Source organism: Augochlora pura, chromosome 8 (genome assembly GCF_028453695.1).
Source record: "Augochlora pura isolate Apur16 chromosome 8, APUR_v2.2.1, whole genome shotgun sequence".
NCBI classification, from domain to species: Eukaryota; Metazoa; Arthropoda; class Insecta; order Hymenoptera; family Halictidae; genus Augochlora; species Augochlora pura.
The window spans coordinates 2,897,071-2,908,327 of record NC_135779.1 but is presented as its reverse complement, the minus strand read 5'-3'; the positions used below and the strand labels follow the sequence as shown (position 1 = coordinate 2,908,327).

The following is an 11,257-nucleotide window of genomic DNA, read 5'->3' as shown; positions in this document are numbered from 1 at the left end:
GCTGTATTAAATATTTTAATTCCTCTGTTTCGTTCAATTTTTAATTTTAATTTCATATTTATCGAATGAAAACATATTAAATTTATTTATCACATCGTTCCGTTTGTTTTAAACTGTCAACTTTGTATTTACCGAATGAGACAAATTAAATTCTTGTATCCTTTTGTTTATTTTGAAATAAAAACACTGAATATATCTCATCCGATAACGAAGTTATTTAGGCCGAGCACGAGTAGAGGATCGCGCCCCACAGTAAACGATTCCCACTACCCTAAACGTATAAAGTAACAAATTTGGAGCAACCGGAGTAAAAGTATAACAATGAAGCTTTAATATTAGTACACCAATCTCCTAAAATGATGGCGCGTATCAGCTTGAGATGACAGCGTCAGTTCGCTACGGTTACGCCAGACGTGTACCGTGGATCCGGCTCGATCGGATCGATCCGATCGTAACCGCTGTTACGCTACATCGGGCCCGATCGATCGCTCCGTGATCGCCGAAGCATTGTCAAGACAATTAGATTTCCCCGTTAAACTCTCGAGCAGACGATTCCCCGGTCCCGGTTGCGCCGTCTGATCTAACCTAAAGGCGCATCGTCGGTGGCGAGCGGGCTATATACGTACAGTGTTCGTGCACTTAACTCCCCGAGAGTGAGGATATTGCGGAAAGCTACGGGTTATGAGTGCGCCCAGGAAATTGTCCGGTAATATTGAACTTCATGCAGCCGGAGCCGGCAACATTACGCGAAAGTAGGACAATTACAGTTCCTACCGGGGCGCTCCCTTCGTCCGCGGCGCAGACACTTACGAGCACATTTTCGCTCCGGAACGGGATTAGCGGCAATTCGCGCCGGCCGTCTGGTTTTCTGCGAGCCGACGGCAGACCGTCGAAAAATCTATGTCGCGACCGATTCGGCTCGTTTCACGGGAGATCGATGCTAACGAAAGATTTAACCGGTCGTTACCGCCTTCGCCGCGTTCCGACGAATTAATCTACGCGGGACCACCCGGCCCCGGTGTCCGGCCGTTGGACGACGCGCGCGTTAGGATAAATAACTGAATACACCGATAAATAATGTCGCGGTGCTTCACGGCCCCGGGAAACAGAGCGATGCTACAAATTAACGGCACGCTGCGGATGACCTGCCCTGTTCGAGCACTTCGCGTTTTTTAAACTATTTTCGAGTTATTGTTATTATTTTCGACAAGCTTGGTCACCGAATTTATGAGAGAAATTCACGATTCTTACGGACTTATGTTTGCTTAGATATTAATAATTAGTTCGAAGAAAAATAATCAAATTTATGTTCACTGTTCATTCAGATCTGCTTCAATTTGTTAAATATTAAATGCACGCCAAGAGTGCAATCTCTCATTAAAATTGATAAATTAAATTCATTTCAATTTTATACAGTTTTTACTGTAGGTAGTTAGACAGTAATATAATTTATTAAATTATTTCTCATAGAAATGTCTCTACAGCTTTTGTAATATAAAACAAGGAATTGGTCAATTGACAGTGGTAGGAGCGGAGCAGCATTCGTACCTAACAGCTTGTTATTAGAAATCTCAACCGCGGGTCGGACTCGTTAAAATACGGCAAGGGGTTTTAACCGACCAAAGTGTTTTCGCCCTTTCATTTCCGAGTTCGCTGTAACACTGTACAATGCAGTCGCCGGATCGCCGATTGTACGCATTTATCGCGAACCTGAATACTTGCAATTGAACCCCTTTGAAAGTATTCGAGGAATTTTAAACTGATTAATGTCATTGGGGGGAAAAATGCTGTACGGTACACAGCTTCAATATGTCGCAAATTAATACAGAGAATTTTTATTTTACGTGAAAATACGCATTCTAACGGTTATATCTTTTCTATCTGTCCATGGATTTATTTCGTTACATTTCGTTCATTTATTCACAGGAGAAAACCTTTTAATAAAAGAGAAGGTAACACGTCGGAACAGACAATATAAAATAATATACATAATAATAAAATAGCAAATAACAATGTTAAATAGAATCTTTTTATCAGAGTTTTATAAAAATTGTTAAACTATTTTTACTTTGCACAAAACATGCTGCATATTCGTGAACGCAACGCAAATATTGCTCGACAAGTAATTTTCTTGTTAATACAAAAAAAAACAATTGCTCCTGTTGACACGATCGAATAATTATTAAATAACTTTTCCAAATACTAATTAAACATTAAATAATGGTCTGTCATCTTTGATAAGAAAATTACTTTTCGAGCAATATTTGCGTTGTATTCACGAATATGCAGCGTATGATTTATGCAAAGTGAAAATCACCTTTTCAGAAAATTTTCTAAAGACTTCACGATGTTAATTATTAGCGGTAAATTCAAGAAAATTACGCCTTGCTAAATGTATAGTTTCATAGTCACGCGACAGAGTCAGGTATCAAGGAAAACGCATTTTCTCTAATTTCCAATTTTAACAAGGATCTGCGTGGCCTATCGTGGATTAGGCTTCTTCGGAGCAGAACGCAGTGTCCCGTCCCCAATTTTTCTCCATTACGCTAGGACGTTTCAGCGCGATTTACGAGCGGGACGAGGCCGGAGAACGAAAATCAAGACCGCTGGTTCACGAATTCCGACACTTTACAGAGGACGAGGAGAAGAAGAAGAAGAAGAAGAAGGAGGACGAGGAGGACGAGAAGCCGGCGGCGAAGGTCGGCGAGGAGAGCAAGCGGAGCGGCGAGCAGCAGCGCGGCGGCACGGGGAACGGCTCGCAGAAGAATCTGCTGATCGACTTGTCGAACGAGGGGAAACCGTCGGGGAACTCGTGGGTGAGCGATCGAACGTGGATTGGCTTGGCGATCCGGTGAATTTTTGTCGGTATTTCCGTGAGTGTTCGCGCGAGACGCCCGGTTTTTCAGGTGTGCTTCGAGGAGGAGGGCGACCACGGCCGGGCCCCGAAGAAGGCCACGGGGGCCGCGGGCATCCCCATGACGACGCTGAGACACGCGAGCACCGCGGCGTCGCACCACGTCGTGCCGAGGCCGGCGACCGCTTTCAAAATGCAGAACGCCTGGGGCGAGTCGAGGTCGGTGGACCTGATGTGCTCGTAGCAGGCGTAGCCCTCGGCCGATAGCTTCCGGGACGTGCCATTGATCACCGGCCTCTGGAAGCACCTGTCCAACAGCGGCCAGCCGAAGAAACTCAGCCAGTAGATCAATCGGCGTCGCCGGCGAGCGCGTCGTCGAGCCTGTGTGTCCCCGGACATTCGCCTAGATCGACCTGCCGGTCGACCTCGGGCCGGGTCGAGCCGATCGTTCCGCGAGAGGGTAGCGTCTCCTTCTGTGATGGCACTTCGCCGAGTACGCTTGCCGATAGCTCGCGCGACATCAACGTACAGTTTGGTCGTTGAACGAACGATGGTTTTGTCGCGACAGCGGAAATAAGTAGACCGAGATCTATTTCCGGTGATCTACTTCCTTCGCGGTCTTTATCCAGCGAAATTTAGGCAGGTAGGCATTTAGCGTGCGTCAAAAGTGTCGCTCGAAAGTGGTTCCTCGAGACCAACTGTACGCGCGACTGGTGATCTTCTAAACGCGTGTCCTGTCCTCGAGAAAACGGAAGAAACGGTCGAGCAGCGCTCGAGAGAGGACCAATCGAGTCGATGGAAGAGATACGGGGAGAGTTGGAGGGAGATCTCGAGAGAGGAGGCTTCGGTCTACGACCAGGAAGTGGGAACAATTTTCACAAACTATACCTTTTGTATACTGCGTGTATCCGTGCCAATTCTTTCACACATATCGTGCACAAGGCCCGTACTGCTATACCATGTACGTGCAATTACAAAACCTTCTTACTCCTTTAACGAGATCCAGAACCGGGTTTCCTTTTCGGACGATTCCTTCGGATGGAGAACGAGAAACGAAAAAAAGAAAACGAAGCCGGGTCGAGCGGGCCCCGAGCACGATCTCGCGGAACTTTTACGCGCACCACCTTCTCCGTTGCGAAATAGCTGGACTATTCTTTTCGGTTGGACTCGACGTCGAGTCGCGATTTTCGATTCCGTCGCCGACACGTAACCCCATCGGCGACTACTCGCTGTTAACCCATTTGGGGAAATCGAATCGAGAATCATGTCTGCTTCTGTATCTTCGAAGAGCATAATCGTGCTCGTTAAAACGATTACCCACTCGACGGGTTATGAAACCCTTAATGGACGTGACGTCGCGCGTCAGGCCTGTACGTCCGACGTCCGATAAGGGTTGATATTGCTTGCGATGATGATTCTCGCGGGTCGATCACGGTGATCGCGCGCCTTCCGTTTCCCTTCTCGGGGATAACGTTCGGACTTGACGCGCGATCCAAGGAAATTCGATCCTGTCACGTGAAAGACCGTCATAGGAGTCGACGACGTAGAATAAAAACTGGATATTAGAGGAATGTGTTGGTGTACCGTGTAACACGTTGCGCGGACGTGTACCCATTTAGCTGTAGCGTACTGTTCGTCGTCGAGTCTTTGAACACATAAATCACCCCGAAGAAAAATGAGTTTCTGTCGCGCGTTGCACACGGCTTAGGTGTCGCGAACCCTTGGAACGTTCGATACGTTTTAGACAGAATTGTAGGGCCGTCGTGTTGAACGGTACTGTCGCGTGATTGTTACGTTGGATCATTTATATTGCTGTTATCGCGGTACTCGCGGTTCGTTTGTTAAGCGATCAGTTTTCCTTATTGCGCGAAGGTACGACCGCGCGCGCGTACGTCATCTCGGATTGAACGAGGGTGCCAAATTCTCGTCGAATAGTTGGGGACTTACGAGATTCTATCGACCACGACTCCGAAGTATTTTCGTAGGTATCTTGATAGAGAGTAGGCGTTCAAAACGGAATGCTGTAACATTATTAGCGCGCTAATGACGCACCGTAATACTCCGTTGCGTTGGAGAAAAATGAAAACGACCGAGGTTCGCGTTAATTTCGTTCTCTGTACAATTCACGGCCATCGAGGATGCATCGAGTCTCCGATCGGCGCATCTCGCATTCACGCGAATCAACGATAATTTTTGTATAATCCATCCGATCGGTGTAAACGCATTTCTACGAAATCGAAATATGCATTGTCATCTTGTATCGCTATGTGTTAGAACGTAAGAAATACACGTCTCTGCGTATCTAGACCGAGTGTTTGTTTCATCATTTTCGAACGGCGAGCCGAGCGATGACCGATGACTCCGCAAACATAAACATATTCACGAATTAGCTATGCACAGTATACCTATTATTGATTTTATACGGTACGGGCGTGCTTCTGTAGCTCCCCGAGCGCTTTAAAGATGGCGACGGCTATCGGCTCCGTGCCGAAGCCGTCCGGCGAATGAAATTTTTACATCCCTTACCTCCTTCTGAACTCCATCCCCTTCGTTCGTTTTTACGACTGCAATTCGAGACGAGCTATTATTTTTCATTTTTGAACCTGTATAGTGTAATAATATTTGCCACGATGATAACGATGATAATTCCACTCGTACAGAGGACCCATGTAATTTTAGGTACGTATTGTTAGCCCTATTGTCATTTCAGGAATACATCGGAACGAGTTTCGAACGTGAAAGGGATCAAGGAGACGGAAGGATCTGCGGAAGGGTAGGTTCTTGTGCAATGAAAGTGTCTAGGGGCGGGATGCGTCTAGGACGGGGATGGAGCAGGGAGAAAAGGGAAAAGAAGGTAGTGTGAGAAAATATGGTGAAGGAAAGGTGGGAAGACTAATGGTCATCCAACGTCATAATAGCATACTAAGTCCGTCGAGAAACCTGCTCTCTATCATGCAAGAAAAGCTTACTTATTGTAGGGAATGAAAAGTAAAACGCACGATGTGACAAGAACAATCTGTCCTAGAAATTTTAAAAATAGCGCCATTTGTAACAAGTGGCGCTGCTTGTGACTGAGTTTCGAACTAAAATGTAGAGGTCCGTACAGCGCCAGAGCATGTAGTGAGAAAATGCCCAAACTATTGGCCAAAATTACCCGCAAATGATAATTCTGCGTTTTAGAATTTCGACACAGATGGCGCCATTGGGTTAAACCCGTCAAAATATTCAAACTGTGCGCCTTTATACACAGTGGTAAAACGCTGAAACTGATAGACACCAGTTACTTTAAGGAACTACAGATATTGCCACAGTACATTTCTAAAGGATAATTTCTGCTGTCGGTAAGTTTGGCTAACAGTTTGAGCGTTTTGCCACTACATGTTTTGGCGCTGTATAGATCCCTTAAGCTTAGTTCGTAATTTCGCCACTAGAGGCGCTGCGATCATTCATCAGAATTGTTCAAAGATGTTATTTACAAGAATTCAATGATTTTTGTTGTAATTGCTGTGAATTGTGTTCTACCTTAATATCCTGATATAGTAGGGTGAGTTTTAATTGATGTTTCTTAATTTGATTACCCTGTGTCGTTCAGTTAATTAAATAATATTTAATAATAATAGGTTAATAGTATGTAATAATAATAGCACAATAGTAGGTTGAAAAGTTCTTTCCACCCTTAGCAAACTAGACTTTTGTTTAAAATAGTGACTCTTCGTGCAAATATGAGAAAAATTATTATAGGTTGTTAGAAATAGCATAATTATAATTATCATTACACGTTGTTAGAAATTTCTTTTGGGTTTTCCGATTATAAAACTGTTTCTTTTGGTCTGAACTTCGGTCCTATTGTAGGAATTGGAATAAAATAGCTGTAAGAGGAACAAGGAGAGTCAGAATACAATATAAGTCAAAATACAACAGGACCACGACAAGGTTGTTCCTTTAGAGACCTGAAAGGTAGCCTCGTGTCATCCGAACTCCTTATAAATTGGATTAACATTTAAACCAAAGAATAAAAACAAAAATAATACATTTGGTAAATATTAATCCACTCAATATTTCAAAGAAATACACGAATTGAGCACGTTTGCACAACATTATTTCAAAGAATAGACACAGGTGTGGTTCTCTTTTGTTATACATACACATTTCAAGTTTTGAACACCATAGAACGGTTAATAAAATGGAAGTATCAAAAAGACTCGTCGGATGGCGCTGGTAGTACCTCTGCGAACAGCGGCGACCGTCGTGGCGCTCTCTCAAGATGAAAAGTTACCAGTGCTGCCGTGCGCGGACGCTGTCATCCGTGTGTCAATCGTAGCAACGTTTTCTCGAGGATGTCTGCGGTAGAGATCACCTGGACCGGAGAGCCGCGGTTTTCCCGCTGTCTTGACACTGTTCCGGCGTGGTCGTGCGGTCGCGTGAATTGCTCATCGACGGACAGCGGACACGCACCATCGTTTCCGCGGCACGGTGAGTTATCCGCGAGGAAGAGCGACGCCTGTTTTACCGTGCGATCGTGTTCGCGAGTGCGAGCAGAGAGAGCGTGCTCCTGCAAACGACGGTGCGTGTAGAGCGAGAGTCTCTCGTTGCTCCCTCGGATGTTCTCGAAGAGATATCGACACGAAAGCATGGTTGTCTCCGGTTGTTTACCTCGTCGCGAGCTACGCAGGAACTAGAGGCTGCACGGTGGACAAGCTGTGCGCGAAACAACCTTGAAATTCGGGTGTGCTGTGCCGTAACTGGCGGATTGCCCTCGAGCTGCTGTCCGGAGGCTGACGCTGAACCGAGACGATTAAGAAGCTGGAAACACCGTGGAAGCTGGGCCTGGTCGGTGTCGAGTCCTTCCGCTACCTCGGGAGCCGCAGGACCTCGCCGGAGATGCGGCCCTCGTCCACCAGCAACCCGGTAAGTGCCTACACTGCTAACACAGGGACGGGAACAGCCTCGAGATAGGTCAGTGTTTGACGTGGTTCGATCCGCGCCGCATCTTTCCCCTGTATTTTCGCCTGTGACGTCCTCACGTAACAGTTGTCCGGAGGCCGTGATCTCGCCGAAACGATGACGTTTAAATTACGTTAAGCGGACACCGTATGCCCCGTGACTCCGCAGGACTAGGAATGCATTTTTCTTCTGGCGCCGTTGGAATTTCAATTGATCCGGTCTTCGCCGATTAACCTTACCGATTTCACTGACCGGTCGAACGCCCACGCGACCGCTCACTTTCGAAAAGTCAGCCGATCGGTTGGTTCGGATCCACGCTCACTGCCGGTTCAGTTACGATCGCACTGATTTTTAAGCTTAGGGCGGCCCTCTTCTGTTTTTTGTCAAATTAACAGGGTTGCGACCGACTCAAAATAAAATCTTGTCAATCAAAATATTGCTTATTATTTTTGTAATATAAGATAAGAAGCACGAGTTACAAATTACAAGGAAAACCTTGACATAACCTCGATGTTTTAGCATTCCATTTACGCGTTTGCAAACTGTTGAAAAATGACGTAGGCTAAGCGGCAACCCCCACGGGCTTGTTCTAAGGTTAGCATTACCGTTTAACATATGTCAATTTTTAATATTAATGGGAAGGGATCTTTTTATTAGCTTTAAAATCAAATATCATAAATACGTTAATAAGTCCGGTAGGACGCGTATTTTCGGAAGGGGTTGCTAGCCGAAGGAAATTAAGAATGAATTGGTCAGACCGCAGTTTCAGACTCGCTTTTTCGTCGAGTTTTAATACCGCTGTTTGTGATTTACTGGCTTTCAGAGCTGTGCGATTTATGGTTAGGTATTCTTAATCAATCTTTTATTCGTTTGCCGAGAATGATTCAATAACGTCAATGGAATATAGTTTGAGAGAGATAGAGAGAGAGAACTGCGTGCCAATGGAGATTGGGTGTGCATAGGTCAGACGGCGATTTTAGATTTCTTGCACTGATTTCTAACACTGTTTCGCAATTGATTTTTGTAATTATGAGATAAATCTAATCTAATCAGATCAATCAAGAAATACTCGAACACTTGACTTACGGAGAATTAATATAGTAATTGGATTGACTAATAGATTCGAATAACTATAATTGTATAAAATTTATTAAGGATAAATGTATTATTATGATGAAGTATATGTTTAATTTTTTAACACTCTACAATTATGAAAACACTCTGCAATTTGGAAAATGTTTATGATAAACAAAAATTAGATACCTTAGCATAAAATACATTAATAATTAGGTGTAAATGGTTAAAATGAAATAATTTGGCGTATGAACAAGTTATATTCATTAATTGCCCACAGAAACGTTCCAACGATCTCAATAATTGGTGATCCTATAGTGTTAAGAAAGTTGCGGCCAATCAACTTTTTCAAAGCATGTATCAAGAAACCGCTTCCTGTTACACGATCTAGTAACTTCACCATGAAATGTTCTGAAAAGGGGGGTCTACGACCCGATGGAGACGAGAGTGCAACGGCTAGACTTCGCAGTCTTCTCTCGAACGTCTTCGTTAATTCATCTTCATTTTCATACAATCTATCTTGATTATCAAAAGCTGTAAATGTAATTCTTAAGCCTTACAAGGTGAACACGTTCACTTGCAGCCATAAAGTACATCCCACTATAAAAAAATGAAATAATTACGCAGGTACTACATATTTATTAATCTTATATTACCTGGGGACCTGCTATTTTTAGTTTCATTTATCATTGAACACTAACGCTGCTGGCCAAGTATCCTGTTTTAGATTCCTTGACTTATAAATATGGAATGTATAAAGCTGCTTGCGTTATGAATTATAAAAATTTTATAACGTTCAGATAAATCTAACGTTATACGTTCTACAAGTCAACGCATATTTTTATATCTCGCTACGTTTAATGCCAACGCTAAATCTATCAGGCCATAAAATTGACTAACACTTGTTGCTTTTTATCGCGATAAAATGACAAAACTAATCATGACAGTGTACGTTTGAGTCAAGAAATTGATTTGATCGTTTCCTATAATTTCCTACGATTTTGCTTCGTAATTTCGACAAGTTTAAAATCAAAACTGCAAAACCAGTCTTTTTCACCGGTAGCTTCAACGTTGCAATCGAAATGATTTGTCCTCGGTAAAAATTGTCCAAACTGCGCTTCGCCCGTTTAGAAACGTTCACGAGACTATTCCCGGCAGAGGAGGAAAAATTCGAGGCTCGCCGAACAGCTCGTGCAAACGCGCGTGAACGTGCAAACGGCGCGGCCGTTCGAGTTCCCGGCACTTAAACCGCGCGCGTGAAAAATAAAGGGAAGCTAAGAACGACCCAAATGCGCGTCGGTGCGCGTTTTATCCGCGTAGAGAGACAGAGAGAGAGAGAGAGACAACGCCGCTGCCCACGGGTTTCATTTTCCATTCCGGGATTTCGATTTCCCGGCCCGTTCTCGGTGTCCCCGCGATCATCGGCATTTCCGCTAGATAGCACCGAAACGGTGCACCGACACGCTCCCGGAGATAGATCGCGTTCAGGATTTATCCGCGTGCCGTCGGTTGCGCAAGAAACACGGCCGGGGAAAAAACGTTAGCCGGGAGATCGCAAAAAACGAACGGTTTCGCGCTGAGCTCCGGCTACGTCGTAATAACGCGAGCGACCTTGCGCAACCATCTACCGTCTTTCGAAGCTTAGAAAAGAAAGGACCAGTGTCCTCGCGGGCTCCGCGACGCGCTAATCGCATTGCTCGCCGTACAATTCGAACGTAGAATCGCGATCCGACCTCGCGATTTCGCGCCTTTAAAGTCGCTGCAACGGTCATGCTCATTGTTCTCCGCTTTTCCAACTAATTAACCCTCTATGGGTCGATTTTTTTCCGTCGATTTCTATCCGAAGCACTTGCAAGGTAATTCACCTTATTCATTATAGTACAGTGTCGTAGTATACTATATTTATGTGTATACTGTTAATAATGCTTTTAATCTACTATTACGTATATTGTTAATATACTACATTATATATTTGTTGCAAGACATTTACCACATTTATTATAGTACAGTAATACACTACATTTATTACATATACTATTAATCATATTATTAATATATACTATATTTATTACATATTTGTTACAAGGCATTTACCATACTTACTACAGTATAGTATAATAGTATACCATATTTATTATATGTATGTTTGTCACATATATTTTAAGCTAATGATGCTACCAACCGTCATCATATCATTATTCATTATCTCAGAAACTTTATACATATTACGAAAATATATATATCATCTTGTGAAAAATTAAAATTATTGGGTAAAATAATTTAGCAAATATATTATCTGAATATATATTAAATAAATATATTATCACTTGATCTGAAAATTTCACGGTACATATAATGATTAACGTTGATGCTCCTCCTCGCGCG

The 11,257-nt window shown here is 43.7% G+C and overlaps 2 protein-coding genes across 4 annotated transcripts in view; both read left to right on the top strand.

Moving 5' to 3' along the window:
* Nucleotides 1-5,161, top strand: part of LOC144474210 (uncharacterized) — a 54,632-nt gene extending 49,471 nt beyond the window's left edge. For both annotated transcript variants that reach the window (XM_078188868.1, XM_078188867.1), the window contains 2 exons: nt 2,635-2,816; nt 2,907-5,161. In XM_078188868.1, coding sequence (XP_078044994.1) covers nt 2,635-2,816; nt 2,907-3,098 — 374 coding nt within the window. In that variant the 3' untranslated portion in view covers nt 3,099-5,161. The remainder of the gene's footprint in view (nt 1-2,634; nt 2,817-2,906) is intronic.
* A 2,013-nt stretch (nt 5,162-7,174) lies between these two features.
* The window catches only part of LOC144474143 (beta-1,4-N-acetylgalactosaminyltransferase bre-4), a 52,073-nt gene continuing 47,990 nt past the window's right edge, over nt 7,175-11,257 (top strand). The window contains exon 1 of one of the 2 annotated variants that reach the window (XM_078188721.1): nt 7,175-7,762. The gene's annotated coding sequence lies outside the window, so the exon portion shown is untranslated. Of the gene's footprint in view, nt 7,763-10,544; nt 10,729-11,257 lie in introns of those variants that run through there. The other variant, XM_078188722.1, reaches the window with a different exon arrangement.